The sequence below is a fragment of the Ixodes scapularis genome, unplaced genomic scaffold (assembly GCF_016920785.2).
Source record: "Ixodes scapularis isolate PalLabHiFi unplaced genomic scaffold, ASM1692078v2 PGA_scaffold8__174_contigs__length_109621045, whole genome shotgun sequence".
In the NCBI taxonomy this organism is placed as follows: domain Eukaryota; kingdom Metazoa; phylum Arthropoda; class Arachnida; order Ixodida; family Ixodidae; genus Ixodes; species Ixodes scapularis.
In genome coordinates this window covers 100,516,559-100,531,681 of record NW_024609883.1, presented here as the reverse complement: position 1 = coordinate 100,531,681, position 15,123 = coordinate 100,516,559, and the positions used below count along the sequence as shown (strand labels likewise).

Genomic DNA, 15,123 nt, shown 5'->3' with positions numbered 1-15,123 from the left:
CTCGCTTCCTTCTCGCTCCGGGAACTGCAACTGTCGAAAGGAGAAAGCAGGGTTGCCAGACAAGCAGCAACGTCCAAGATGGCGGAATTTAGCGTTTTTTCGCGTTAAACCAATACTTAAACTATCGGGAAAAACTGGTCTCTATACAAAAGTAATCATTTATACATTGCGTAAATTATTCAAGCACATTAACGGGTTCTTATGACCTGAGTTACGAAATAAAACAACCCTTTGCCCTCTAGACTCTTAGCAAAATTGCCTTTCCGCAATCGTATGAGTGTGGTTGATGTGGTGTGCCCTCCGCGAGTTTGGGTGCACCCGTGCCAGTGTGGCCTTGGCCTGAGATGACACTGCGGGTTCTTCTTTTTTCTTCCTTCAATACTTCAAATTGTGAGTTCGCGCTTGTCTCTTCTCTCTCCACTGTTCCTTTCTATGTGTGCGCAATTTTAACCAAGTTCATATTTGTCGACTTAAAACGAAAGAAACACACAAGAGGACGAAACAGACGACACAGCTTTCGCTTATATGTTTGACATGGTTTGTTATGTTTTCGTCTTTTATTCACTTTCCTTTTATCTCTTTAATCGGAAGGAATATTGAAATGGAGGGTGTCTTTCTTTTCTCGTAAACACCAAACCCGACCGGTGGAAATGTAAAGAAGAAAAGCCAGGAGATCTGGTTGTTGTAATGAAGCTTTATTATTTTTTTTGGTGCAGCTTGTTATTTAAGTTAACCATTTAAGCGCTGCATTATGTGCTCGATGCTTCCTTCATGCGTGAACAGGATATGTATTTGGCGGAAGAAAATCACTTTCTTGACACACATATACGTATGCCATTCGGAAATTGCCGGCATCGCAGACCTGAAAGTAGTTTATGATCTCATGAATGTAAATATAAATTGAGTGCGTGCTTTAAAAACTGAACAAAACTTTAAAGGTCACCAGGAGGTGCATATACCTGCCAAATATGTAGCCTTATGACCAACATTCTAGCATTTAGAGCAAATTTCTTGGTATCGGTGTGAATTATTTTGTAGTTTTTGTTCGCTAAGCACTTTCTTTCTTTACAGAGTCACTTGTAACTGCTATCTAATAAAGCTAGGCATATTATGTTCATAATTAATTGACCTGACGACACACTATTAGTATGGATTATAACGTTCAAGCTTTTTAAACGCATTGGTTTATCAAAATAAGGCTCCTTCAACTGTAAATTTCTCTTGAAAAATTCAGAGCAGCGTATATTCCACTGTTCCTCTAGAAGTATGTCGTTTAGCGGAAAGTTGGCTACCATTTGATGCTTCTGCGAAAATACTGAGCAAAGAAACTTTTTTTAAGCCACATCGCCAAACGCCTAGTGCCTCTCTGAGGTTTCCGGGGGTTCATTTTTAAGTTATTTCCACAGCTTTGTCCCCATTCGTGTTTGGCTCGGACCTTTGTACGCAGAACGTCTTTAAGAGGTTTCACATTCTTCATGGCGAAATCATTGTATACCTGCTGCTCAGCTTTAGAAGGATCATCCGACAATGCCAAAGGTATTTTTGAGCTGTTCAACATTATATAGCAATTATCAATCACAATAAGGTTTTCTCATCACTAAAAGACAAATCAAAACGCCAGATTCTCCAAAAACACTCCGCCCCCACTCCCCACCTCAAAAACAAAAGGAAAAAAAAAGGATGAATACAAGAAGTGAATCTCTTTGCAGCCCATGTTCAAGGTTGCTAAAAACTTAGCCTTGCACAAAAAAGGACGCAGTAATCACCTGGTTCGCATGGACAGTGTTTGTGGAAGATGTCACCCCTGGTTCCATACTCCGAACACAGTTCTCCATGTTGCCCTAAACGCTTGCAAGTTTGTGAACCCCCGTTTTTCGATCGTAAACAGCATGTGTCATTTCCACATTTGAAGAGAGCGCTGCACCCATCACCCGCATTTCCAGGAGGTTTAGGAAAAAAGCCAGGGGGCAACACTGGTCGCTGTCCCTGCAAATGAAATAAAAAACCGATTTGGGTGTGTTTTATACTGACAGTTATCTCTGACATAATTATACGGGAGGCGGTTTCTAGGTACACTTTTCACTTGATGATTTAGAATGCGCAGTAATACAGATCGACTTCAAAATAGACACCTTCCCTTCTCCATCGCCCCCTCCCCCCCCCCCCCCCCCCCATAAAAAAAATAATCAGAGGAGATAATGCGGACATGCGTGTCAACAAAAATAAAATGCGGTAGGGCGATTAACACAGGCTTTTGTCGATGAACAGAATAACTAGTATGTTTTGTACCCCGAGAAATTGTCTGCAGGGTCGCTTATTCGTGCGCCTGTACATTTATGGCCAGGTGGGTGCGATCATTAACCAAGGCAGTTAACAACAATTTTTATACTCAACCTGTCTGTGAAAATGTTTACTGTTTGTCGCTCTGTACGGTTGAGATAAGTTCAAAGTTCAACCGTGGTCAATTCAAAATGTTGCAACAACGCACCGGACGAGCCAAGGAAATCTCAAACATCTAGAGAGACCGGCATTAAAATATACGAATTAAGCAGTGCCAAAGACGCCATTACTAGTCCACAATCTACATACCAGCGCATGGGGCTAGAACAAAATTAATGTTTCTTCAAATACAAAAATAACGAAAAAAAACTTACTTCGAAATCGGCGGTGACATCTGCCAGCAGTGCGGCGACAATGACGGTCAAAGCAAGTGATGCGCACAGTATCTTCATCGCCGGGCTCTTACTGCTTAATCTACAGCAACACTTTAAGCTGAAACCAATCCCGGCCTCTTTTTATACAAAAAGAAACAGAAACTGAAGGAGAGGAGGAGGTGAGAACGTGCGGTGACTTCAGAGCTTTGAACTCTGATTGGAAGGATAGCTTGTAGACGGAAAGGTTAGCCTACCCTTACCGAAAACGCCAGGCTTTGCGTGAGGAGTTTACGACAAAGACGGTCAGCCTTTGCCCGTCTCTACGCATTATTCCTTCCTATTTGTGTTCGGCACTGTGACGTCCACTGCACGTTCTCATCTTCCCCTGCCGTCGAGTTTTTTTTGGTATAGAAAGCACCCCCCCCTCTCACTTTATACAGCAGATATTGAAAAGTCATGTGACCTTTTTTATGACACGGGGAAGTTCTTTTTTCAGGCGTCTTTAGTGAAAAAAAGAAAGAAATATTGTTCTTTCGCTGTGAGTATACGATGTTCTTGTGGTGAATGCCAAGACGAACAGGGTACGGTCGTTATACTGCCAATATTTTGTAAAATGTGCTTCTTAAACGCCGAAGCTTCAAGCAGTATGATAGCGACGGTTATGCAGTATTCATGAGTGTCACATGTTTGTAATAGATACCTCATAGACATAGACTGACACTACAGATGTTGAGTTTGTCGTTTAGCGCTAGAACTTCCAGTGTCTTAAAGGGGATACTAAACAAGTTTTTAACTTCTCCCTTCTTTGTAAGGAGGTTATTTGGTGAGTAGGTTCATGGTCTTAAAAGTACCCTCAGGAAATTTTGAAATCGCCTAAATATTGCAATAACTCACTCCGCTGGCTGTAAGCATCCTAGAAATACCTAAGGCATGATGATACGCGGCCGTTTTCGTTATATTAAAAAAGCAATCAAGAATCGCAACACACCGACGCCATCGCCGAAGGTGGGAGGAGCATGCTCCGAAACCAGGACCACTGTCAGGATCCTCGCGCCTCTTAACGGTGGAACCACGGAGTGATGCTCTAAAACCCTTCATCCTCGCGAGCCTTTAATTTTCGCAAGTATATCGAGTAGAACAATTCGGGAAATTTAAGGGCACGCGAAAATTTTGGTCTTCAAGAGTTTCAGTGCATGTGTCTGGAATTCGCAAAATTTAGTGGCCGCGATTATGTCCTCTGGGACCGATTGGCGAAAAATAGGGGCCTCGAAAATGAAGGTTTTTACACTATCTCAAATGCACGAGGCTCGTTGCCCATGCGGCCCGGACTACGATGTCAGTCCAGTGAGCGTGCTCTCTGGAGCTGACGACCGGGCGACATTTTCACATAGAAACGAGGCAAGATGTCCGATGGGACTTTTTGAGAGCCAGATCTTGCTCAAGGTTACAAAAGTGTGAGTTGCGGCAACAATAAACGCTTCCATAACACTTGCGTCTTGTTTTCTACCCTAGGACACCAAAGTTGAAAGTAACACCGCGGAAGTAACGAATTACCTTTTGAAGTAACGGTCTCTTACTTTTATGGAAGTGTCTATGTAACTGTAATGAGTTACATTTAGCCAGGGGTAATTGCAAATGTAATTCCTTACTTTTTTTGTAACGTGTACAAGTCTGCTTGTAGGAATGTGCTGCCACGTAAACAGTCTTAAGTGTTTCTGCCGACTTTTCTATATGTTTCTTTAATGTGAAGCTTTAGTGTTGGATCTGGTGGAGAAGCACACAGGTAATCGGTGTTAATATGAATGTCACCTCTGATATTTGGTAGAGAATTTCCAGTGTGTCATTTCTCGCGTAGTGGGCAAGAGCTGCTGGGCTTGCTTGCTTTAATGATGGTGACGTCAAGTCATGCCATTAATTTTTTTTAAAAAATAAACCAACGTGTCTTCTTGTTTGCTATTTCTATTTTTTTGTATACTATACGCTTTGTATGTTTCTCGAACGACTTTAGCGCATTACAGTGTTGGCGAAATTAATATTTTATGAGAAAGTAATTAACTTGAGCGTTTGAAAATTGGAGTGATATTTTTAATTAATATAGGGCATGCTTGTAGCTTCTGAGGTGACAAGCAATGTGGGAGTTTCAAGAGAAATTTTTTGGAATGGTAATGCCCAGAGCTGGCAGAAATGCAATTACTGTAATGAAATTACAGTAATTTAATTACTTGTTCCAGTAATTAGTAATGTAATTCATTACTTTTTGTAGCAGGTAATTTTGTAATGTAATGAATTACTCCAGCGACGGTAATTGTAATTAAATTACCTAATTACTTTTTCGCACCAGGCATATTTTTTGTGTCCACAATGCACAAGAGCGCTTTTTATTTTACTTTTTCTTTTTCCTCTACACCTTTCGAAAAAACGCTCTTTGGCCGCCGCTATGTTGCTGATGCTAATGCGGCTGGTGCAACTTTCGCGCCCGCTATCAGCTAGACATTTTCTGCCACTCTCTTGAACAGTGAAAACCCGCTCAGTGCGATTCTCTACCTATGTTTTGCGGTTTTGCATTCGACGTTTTCTGGCCCCTCTTGAAAGTTTCCGCTTACTTTTTCTGATGCATACTGCGTACCCTCTCTGTGTTATCTTCCACTGTGAGAAATAGGGCTGGTAAGTGCCTTCCATTCGAGCTTTTCTGCTCGACATTCTCGGGAAACGAAGGAGTGGAAGTAGGTCGAACTAAGGCCCCTGGTGGAACGACCCTCGACGCGATTTTGCGAACAATGACAATTGTTCTCCCCCCTCCCAAAGATAATCCGCGTAGGGTCCTCAGTCATCTCCAAAAAATAGTTGTCCGGGTTGGGGTGGGAAACGAATCAGTCACGTGCGTTCCTCTGTCCATCGGTAAACATGCAACAGAGAGTTCTAGCTGTGTGCCATGAACTGTATAAAGAATGTAAATAAAGTTATCTGTAAAAGGAAGTTATCAATAGCTCCTTTATATTTAAAAGTATGCAAAAGTAATGCGAAAGTAATGTCATTACTTTTAAAAGTAATTTGTAATGGTAATTAATTACTTTCTGGCTGTGGTAATTTATAATGTAATTTAATTACATTTCAGCAATTTTCAGCAAAGTAATTAGTAATGTAATTTAATTACAAAATATGAGTAATTTGGCCAGCTCTGGTAATGCCCAAGTATTGCTCAAGGGCGTTGCCAAGTTTGCGTTCGTCTGAGCTGTAGTCAAATAAGTAAGGATATATTTTTAGCGTGATGTACATAGTTCTAAACTTGGAAGAGTTCAGATTTATCTGCCAAGTTTTGCACTAGCTACCAATTATAGGTAAACACACGTTTAGTTCATACTGGTCGTTAGGGGGACTTACAATGTTATATAATATATAATCATCAGGAACAGTTTTCTATTAAAAATTATATCTCAATTTATATCTAGATATTATTAATAAACAATAAAAATAACAGCGGTGAAAAACTATACAACCTTGTGGTACGACGAATTAACGCTGCAGATATCCAAAACAAAACACCCCCCAACCCCCCCCCCCCCCAAAAAAAAAAAAAAAAAAAAAACCGACAACAACAACAAAGTGTTGGTTAATTGCACCGAACACGTTTAGCTCCATTTTAGATTTTGTCTCTTTTAGTGTAGCAAACCGCTTCTGTAACAGCTTACTATGCGAGACAACGACGAACGCTTTTGCCAAATCTAGAAATATGACATTAACCTGTTACTTTCATCGAATCTTTGTTTAAAAAGCTTGACACGTTAAGAATCACCAATTACTATAGTTACAAGCTTTTGATGTCATATAAAAGATCATTAAACAACCCTGTTAGCGTTTTTAATTCAGTCTCAGGTTTGGGGTCGCGAGACGCAACAAACAGCACTCGTCATTCTCGAAACTGGGCCGCACCGCGCTCCAGAACCACTTATGGTGACCAGAGACTGGCTTTTACTCTCCCAAGGAGTTTAAACAACCTTGAAGCAAAGGGAATTTCCGTGGCCAACACAAGCAAAAAGGAAATTCGTGGGCTATTTGAGTGATCTATTGAATAGGTGTTGTCATGCTTTGAAGGTGCAGAGGCAGTTGCGTATATATTTTTGAAAGTCAATGTGCATTGTAGTGAATGTGCTCATTACTAAACTCTTGGAGCAAGCGTGTGCTACTCTGAATTATGTTTACCTTGTTTAACTCTTTCGCACTGTATATAATTGACACCACTGTCCTGTGTAAGCGCTCGATTATCTGTTTTCATATATGTTGCATTGTTCTTTCACTCATATGTTGTGTTTCTTCTGCGGATGTAAAGGGGAGGCGGGGGCTTCGTCAAGTAGCGACATGCTGCTTTTTTCCCTGCCTTCCCCTCTCAGATGGAGAGGAAATAAATTGATTGATTGATTGAGTGCAGAAGCAAATTTGTCAACACGAGAAATCCCTCATTGGCGTCTCCGAGACCGTCAAGTGAAAAAATGTAGTCTGCTCTGCTATAGTCAAAAGCCTTCGGGTTAATTCTGGAAATAAACAATATATTTTTAAGAAAAGTTAAAGAAGTGCGCTTTTATGGTCACTTAGACCTTCTAAAGTAAATAACAAAATTGTTCAGCGAGTTCATAATTTACACAAAAAATGCAAAATTGATTATATTTTTTCTTGAACTTATATTAGTGCTAAATTATTCTAGATGAAATATAAACGCAGTAATATTAAACATACAGAACTGTCATAATCTCGGGCCCCTGCTGAAAAACAACAGCCCTCAAATGTATATATGTAGGATCAAAACTTATAGCTAACAAAATTTGACCGTTCACATGTGCGTGACTCACCATATAGCTCTTTATGTCTTCCAGGATTTAAAAAATGGCTACCAGGAGGTCTGTAAACCACATCTATTTGGAGGGATGTTTGGTAAAACAATATTTTTCACTACACCATTTCTGTTGACTCGTGGTCATAGGCGTAGACTACGGAGGGACATCCAGGAAGGGGGAGGCAGACCCCCCCCCCCCCCCCCCCGGGATGATTCTTACCGAGACGCTGTTTACGTGCCATGTAACGAGCTTCTCGCAGTGGTTTGTAAACAAAATAACGCACACAGCGACGCACACATAGCGATATACATACGCTGTAAGATGTACCCCTTAAAATAAACTACTGATAATTGCCGGTGTAAAACAAATTTCGCGGAAAAGCAACCCCCCCCCCCTCCCCCCGGAAAAATGGAAAGTATACGCCGCTGCTCTTGGCCATATGTACTTCCTTTTATCTTAAATCCAAGCATGGCCCATGCCTGAAAGAGACAGACAAGCGCATACACACAGACTAAAATCGTAAAGTCACGCCAGTAGCCAATGGAAGCCTATCCATCAGATTTCGGCTACAGACGACAGGCTTCGCTCTATTGGGACAGGGGGAGGTGCCCTTTTTTCCTAGACTTCAAAAGCTGATGACGTCGGTTCGCTCCACGGGACAGTTAAGGCGTTCGCATTAAAATGGAGTGTAAACCCTCAGAGTTTCGCTCAGGAGGCGGCGATGAAACGACATTGACTTCACAACAATAGCGAAATATGCGAGAGCCGAGCCTGCTGTCGCTGTGACTCGCGGTACGCGATGTTGTAAATGCACTAAGATGTTGTTATTCAGCACATTAGTGTTCAGCCAGGTTTCTGTTAGCCTGATTATGCCTGGCCGACAAAGAAGTATGGTATGCTCCAGAGTTTGAATTTTATTAACAACGCTTCTTACCTTTATATTAAGTATATTGAGCCTGCTTCAAATAGTTACAGCCCCTCTACCTGCGTTATGCAAATCAGGTGCCTCGTATGGATCAAGTAGATTACCCTCTTCAGATGACACGTCCTTGATGTACACCGAGTTAACATACTATACCTTGTCGTGTAAGAGCTTTCTTCGAGTAAGCTGAATTTCAAGAGAAAAATCATACTTGACAAATGTGGCGCTGTTCTTTTTTAACTTACAGGCGAACTATAAGGCAGCAGCTTTCTGCTTGAAGAAATAACTTCATTATAAAAGGGCGATTTTTTATCTGGCCTGAGACGGCCAAGATTATGAGCCCTTTTTATTTCTGATGACTAGATCTCGACGCCTAGTTTATTGAGGCCCAGCTTCTGTAGATTTTTCTCGGATTTGGCCCATATTTTTTTTCGGCCTTATCTATTCGGACGAATAAAAAGTTTGATCCGCGCGATGGCGCCTCGGAGCCTACTTGTTTTGTCTTCAAACCAGACATTTCATACAGCAAAGTATATACTTGTTTTCGGATGTTGTTAGCTGGGTACTAATTGCAATTTCTAGTTGTGAAACAGTCTGTTCTAGGCTCTCAAAGTGTTCATCTTTCTTTTTTTTCTTTTTTTTTTTTTATTGCGGTGTGCACACAGAATTGCCTTTTGCTCGGTATGAAGGCTTTAAACTCTGGCGTATACTTTCGCGAAATATTCTTTCACTTATGCTCTTCTGTTGGGGGATGATCTTTGAGACTCATTAGTGCCCTTTCGATCTGAAGGTTAAAAAATACCAAAACCACTGATCCTGCTTGGCGTTTGCGTCATGTGGGCTGAACATAGCATAATCTATATTGAGCAACAATGCGTTCAAAAGTTGAGTAGATGCATGGGGCTGGAAGAAGTCATCAAAGTTCGCCCACAAATGCGCGTCATTGTGATATTTTATTTGCTTGCCATAGACGTTAACACGTTCGTCCGAAAAAAAGAATGAATTTGAAGGTCTAATTCGTAAACACGCATTGTTTACTTCTGAAGTTGAAAGGTAATTGAAAACAGTTGTTATTAGAAGTACCGATAGACCCCTTGAAATTAGCCGGAGCGATTGATCTAAAAGTCGGGCGGTCATTGCAGGGTGTGAAATGGCGCTAGTAATTGTAAATGTCATAATACAAAGATTTCCTTAGAAAATGTTGAAAGTCATAAAGAGGTGCACGAAGCGGGGTAGCCGGGAATTTATTTCGAAGGGGGGGGGGGGGGGGGGGAGAAGGGTTCAATAAAATGAATTCCTACCCCCCCCCCCCCCCCCCCGGCCCCTTTGGCGAAGCGGTGAGCTTGGCGATACGGATGGTCACCCAAAGAATTAGCGAGGCGCTGTTAGGATAAAAAGCGTAAAGCTGTACTGTCATTTTTGAAAACGGAGCAGGCTTCATTTAGAGGAATACGGGCGTGGTGGCTCACTGTTCTAATGTCGACGTAGTTGCGGCCCACCAACTTTAAAAGCTTCCTCACAGCACAGAATTACCCCGCTTCTTGAGGTAGCACTGCATTACCAATGCGTGAAGGCCAAAACAAAAAAAAAAAAAAAACAAAAAAAAAAAAACACTAGTATAGCTATAGGCCAGCGACAGCTCTGTTCCATGGGCGCCACCATGTTTGTTTCTGCTGACGAAAATGACACAGTAAAAAAAAAAAAGGGGGGGGGGTCTGTGCTTTTGCGAGACCATTTTTTTTAGAAACCTTCGCACATATCGAAGTGCAAGAACGTCGGAAAGGCATAGTCACGAAGCTCCAAGAACAACACCAATGCCAAGAGTGCTGTAAAAAACAAAAAAACCTTGTTTCGTGCGCAGCCCCTCTCTTCACAAGAGCCTGAGCTTGAGATTATTGTTTCAGATTTTTATCGCTGGCGGCTAGGATTTCGGACACTGGTCTATAGGCAACCAGCCATGCAGTTTGGTTTGGTGCTATCTAGCGACTGAAGCAAGGAACATTGGGTATGCCTAGGAGCGGCAGCTGCATTGTTCAAACGTGAACTATTACTCTGGTAGCGCCGTTATAGCCTAGTGTCTGAAGCAAGAAATGCTGGGTAGGCCAGGAAGCCGTAATCGCATAACATGCAAGCACGACGGAAGCTACGGCCTGGCGGGCCAGTCGGAACGTGACTACGTATCACCAGAGCGCGCTTTTACTGCGAAGAAAGCTTTTCGCTGCGTCATGCTCCCATATATGTGCGTTACTCTCATATACGTAACGGATATCGAAACCGTCGGCAGTCAATAGGGGGCTGATAGTTCACCCTTGCCAAGTTATACCAAGGCAGGTTATAACCTTGGGCTCTCAGTCTACTGGCATCGCCTGGTAGTTACCGGCACGCAATACTGTCACGAAAAATTAAGCAAAAAAAAAAAATCTCGACGCTTGAAAATTAGAGCCACCGTCCTCGCACAAACACTAGGGGCCCATATATAGGTCGAGGGTAATTCTGAACATTCACAAAACCAGTCTTTTATTTATTAAAGGTTTTAAGAACTTCGTGGCTACAGAACAAGATGCCGAAGGAAGGAGAGTCTTATTTTTGCTAAGCCACTTTATCTTGCAGTGCGATCCAAAGGCAGCAGCTGCATATCCTTGGGGTGATAAGAAGTCGTCAGTCCGAACTCGTCGTTCGTCACTTGGAGAAAAGACATTACACACCACCCACAAACACGCAAACCACACGCCGAACGTGGAAACGAACTTGAATACCCTTGCGCCTATGCGTAGTGAGAATATAAAGGCCCTGTGGAGTCTCTGATATTCCGTGCAACGAAAAGATTAGTCTAATAACGAATTGCATCGGATGCCACCTTGACATTCAAAGCAGAAAGCAAGACGTACTTCATCGCATCCGTGAGTGACAATGGAGACGGACGTCTCGATGGAGGGAAATTTCATGAAGTGATGAAAACTTCGACAAAAATGGAGAGATTTTAGGCGTCAAATGAAAGAGGAAGAAACATGAAATGCCCGTCACGTCTGCGCTACAGGCGGTCGCCCTCTGACCGCAGGCCCTATTCCCAAACGTCTATCGTCTCCTCAAGATTCTAGCGACTCTGCGCGTAACAACGGCGGAAGCTTAGCGCTCGTTTTCTTCACTGCGACGGTTGAAAGCATGCCTGAAAGCGTACAGTTCTAATGAGCGACTGCTCGGTCTAGTTCTTTTGAATGTTCACCGCGACATTGAAGTTCGAGCGCTCGACATCCTGGATATTCTTTGCCGTAAACACAGTATCGAGGCTGCGTCTTAATATGTAGGGGCTTGGCATAAATGAAATGATCAAGAGAGACTGTAAATTGCTTTCTGAAAGTCACAGTCACTTTTTTATTTACGGTAATTTCTAGTCGAAAGCACACAATTCTGATCAGTACACAAGGTGTGCCTGTGCGCAGCGCGACCCATTGTTTAGAGTACAATTGCTTTTACAATTAATTTAATATTCCTTACATCGATGACATTGTTTTATATTATCACCATGTGTTCGTTCTTGTATGTCCCCTTTAGTTTGATTTAACCATGTATTTCAGTGAAGATAGTTTGTTATACTTTGCCTTGAAATTGCCATCCTCCACTACACAAATGTTTCGAAATATCCGTTCTCTATACCCGAGATCAAGTTCCGCATCCCATCAAATAAGCATGAATAACGATATATTAACTAATTTATTTATTTGAGCATTTTCTACCCCATAAACATTTTCCCCGAAAGCCTATAGGTTGGAGATAGTCCACCTCCCCCTTTGATCCGTGCCCCATGTAAGACCGACTGCGTGAGCAGGTAAGCGAGCGGGCCCAATCGGCACCGGAGGGAGGAGGGGGGGGGGGGGGGATTTCGACCCCCGAACACCCCCCCCCCCCCCCCTGCCTACGTCACTAGGTGCATCCACGTTTGAGTAGATCATGCCGTTGGGGATAGGCCGAAGAGTCATTCCTGCGCCGACACAAAAACTAACCGCCGACTGAGAGGAGTTGTCGTTCTGATTGTGAGCATTATGCTCATATGCAAATGTTACTTATATAAAGCAAACATAAACGTTGCTCACTGTTTAATAAAACGTTACTAAGTACTTTAGTCGCTTAAGAGGTTTAAAAAACCTAAATTGAAAATGAACACGCTACTTTAGAAAGGAACGAGTTACTCTCTTGTTGTTCTTTATACGGCGTCGTTCCAAAGCAGTAATGACATTTTGATGTCATCCATTTTTAATGTTTCTTCGCGTTTAAACAGGTCACTGACCACTCCATTATAAATAAACCTTTATTGTTTCAGACACTTCAAGTATGTTTAATATAAATGTAAAACAATACACGGGGAAAATACTTTCTAAAGTGTGAAAAGCCCGCCAAAAGTCTGCATTAGAGTATAGGATTTAGTTGAGTTTATTTACATTATTTCAGTAGGTAGACATTCTTCACCTTTTGCCAAATATTTGGTTGAGAAAATAGTTGGCGACGGATGAACTATTGATTAATCTTTAGGTTAATGAAGTATCATCCCAGCTTATTTCACCATCGACATTGAATTATATTAAAGAAGGAGTTTGGCTACAAGTGCAAATATAATGTCGCTCTTAATGACTTGTGCTAAGATTTGAGTACCCTAGAAAAACATTATTTACATAGACCAATTATTATTTCCTGAAAATAAAAGTGTGACTGATTATTATCCTTGATTAACAAGTACTGACAAGCAAAAATATTGTTATATAGTATATCCAACTAGGTAAAATTTTTATGAACATTCTCTTTTTGTCTCAGCAGCGTAGAGTGTCTGCTCATGTTTTATGAACGGTCTTGGAAATAAAACTCCCTCAAGCTTGAAGTGACGGTGCAACGGTATTCGTTTGGAATGTTTTTTCACTTTACACGAGCCAGTTGGCACTAGTGGGACCCAAGTATACTCGCACGCAACGGCACTGACCGAGAAACTCCTTTGTTGCTGTGTAGTTTCGAGGTCAAATGCGAGCGTTTTCTTTGGTTCTCTCCTTCGCAAAACGTGATGACGTATCCTGGGGGTCGCAGTATCCCCCAGTGGCGATATCTGAATGCGGCTCATAATTTGGCTCCGAACATTGCGTGAGCACTTGATTTGGCCTCGTTATAATCAATACTCGACGAGTATTCGGGTAGTGGCCCGTGTCGTTGCAAGCGTCCAATCGCTGCAATGACGACAATGGCCTAACCATAACAGTGTCTGGAACTTAGAGTGTGTTATGCTTTTGCCAACCTCAGCGCGTGGCTATGGTCAACATTGGTGGCATATAATCGTCTCCAGATCACGTGGCCACTTGATCTGGCTGCGAATTGAGGAGGTGAACGCTGCTTGTTTTACTTTAATTTTTCCTTCGACATCCCTTGCGTGTGGTGAAAACGAACGCGTGTGTTATATGTCCTTAGCATCATCAGGGATTCGTTTTAAGCCGTATATTCGTTAAGTACAATAATTGTTGCATCGTCCCTTGCAGAATGACAACCAACGTTAATATAAGAAAGTCAACTAACCATTGATATCCTACATGATATTCATAAGATTTTTTTTTCAAGTTATTTCAACTTCCATACCGTAAGTGTTCGTAGATAGTGTACAATGCCGCCATATAGTGTCTATATTATAACATTATACGTATCCCATTTTTAACACAACATTTAAAAAAATCTTATTCAATAGCTGAATAATACGCAAATGTTCCCGCACTACCAAACGAGTGGGAGGGACCCCGTCCGCCACGCCAACTACAATGTTGTCCCAGTTCTACCTGATAACGCGCAACAGAACAACGACACCCACCGTTGCGGCACGGAGAGGGATCGTTGTAGAAGCCACCCTTGATTGGACTACACGAACACCTATGTCCATGCCTTGCTTTGGAGCAAGATGTGCGTTTCACATTTTGGTCACTACGTGATCGTAAACACCATGAAAGGACCGAAGGTTCCTTCAATTCATTTACAGCAGACAACTATGTACAAAAGGCCATGTAAATAAAAAGGCGCCCGAGATCCCCGAACACCGATATGCTGCCGCCGTCTCGAGCATTCCCTCGATCCGTGTCCCCCTTCCTCGTCTTCTGCTGGGACCGGTTAGGTCACCCGCTACAACCACATGCCCAACCGGAAATGCCTGTAAAAGCTGCACCATGCGCCATATTCTCCAGGAGAGCGATTAGGAATGCCGTTTGACAAGTGGTCAATGTCCCTGCAATATATGATAGGTTACTACGAGTAAGTTTCAGGTTAGCAGTTTGGTAACGCAAAAGTCTACTGAAGATGGTAAGGTTTAGAATGCCTAAAGCTAGCAAAGATGTCAAGGGCCCATTCCACCTTTTATTTTTCTCTCTGTCCCCTCCTGCTTTCGCGCTGCCGCTCCCCCGTACCCTCCCCCCTCCCCTTCCTTGGAACACTTTTATTATTTAATATTTTGATCAGCGTCCTAATGAAATACCGACATATAATAGGTTCTCTCTGATGAACCATGTCACATCTCATTCCAATGGCTAGATAGGTTTCATATACCTAAAGGAGCACCGAAAGGGTGCCGTGGACATTCCCGTGTCGGCAGAACTGGAATGCTTCAAGGCGACCAACTTTCATATTATTGCCTTTTAACAAAATAACACCATTGTTTTTCTGTGCTACCACTTGTTCACACACTTCCTTCCTTGTGTATGGG

The 15,123-nt window shown here is 42.3% G+C and overlaps 1 protein-coding gene across 1 annotated transcript; it reads right to left on the bottom strand.

Annotated features, from left to right (window-relative positions):
- Positions 1-676: 676 nt before the first annotated feature.
- LOC120836517 (venom protein 164-like) lies at positions 677-2,764 on the bottom strand. Its single transcript, XM_040205469.2, has 3 exons — positions 2,655-2,764; positions 1,767-1,986; positions 677-862 (listed from the first exon to the last, which is right to left on the bottom strand). Exons 1-3 carry the CDS (start codon positions 2,730-2,732, stop codon positions 807-809), a joined length of 354 nt encoding a protein of 117 aa, XP_040061403.1. The 5' UTR covers positions 2,733-2,764; the 3' UTR covers positions 677-806.
- Positions 2,765-15,123: the final 12,359 nt, after the last annotated feature.

Bases quoted from the DNA above. Each gene is read 5' to 3' on its own strand.
- LOC120836517 (XM_040205469.2), bottom strand. From the start codon at position 2,732: ATGAAGATACTGTGCGCATCACTTGCTTTGACCGTCATTGTCGCCGCA. The intron at 1,987-2,654 runs GTAAGTTTTTTT...TTTCATTTGCAG, and splicing joins ATGTCACCGCCGATTTCGAA to GGACAGCGACCAGTGTTGCC. The intron at 863-1,766 runs GTGATTACTGCG...AACTACTTTCAG, and splicing joins ACACTGTCCATGCGAACCAG to GTCTGCGATGCCGGCAATTT.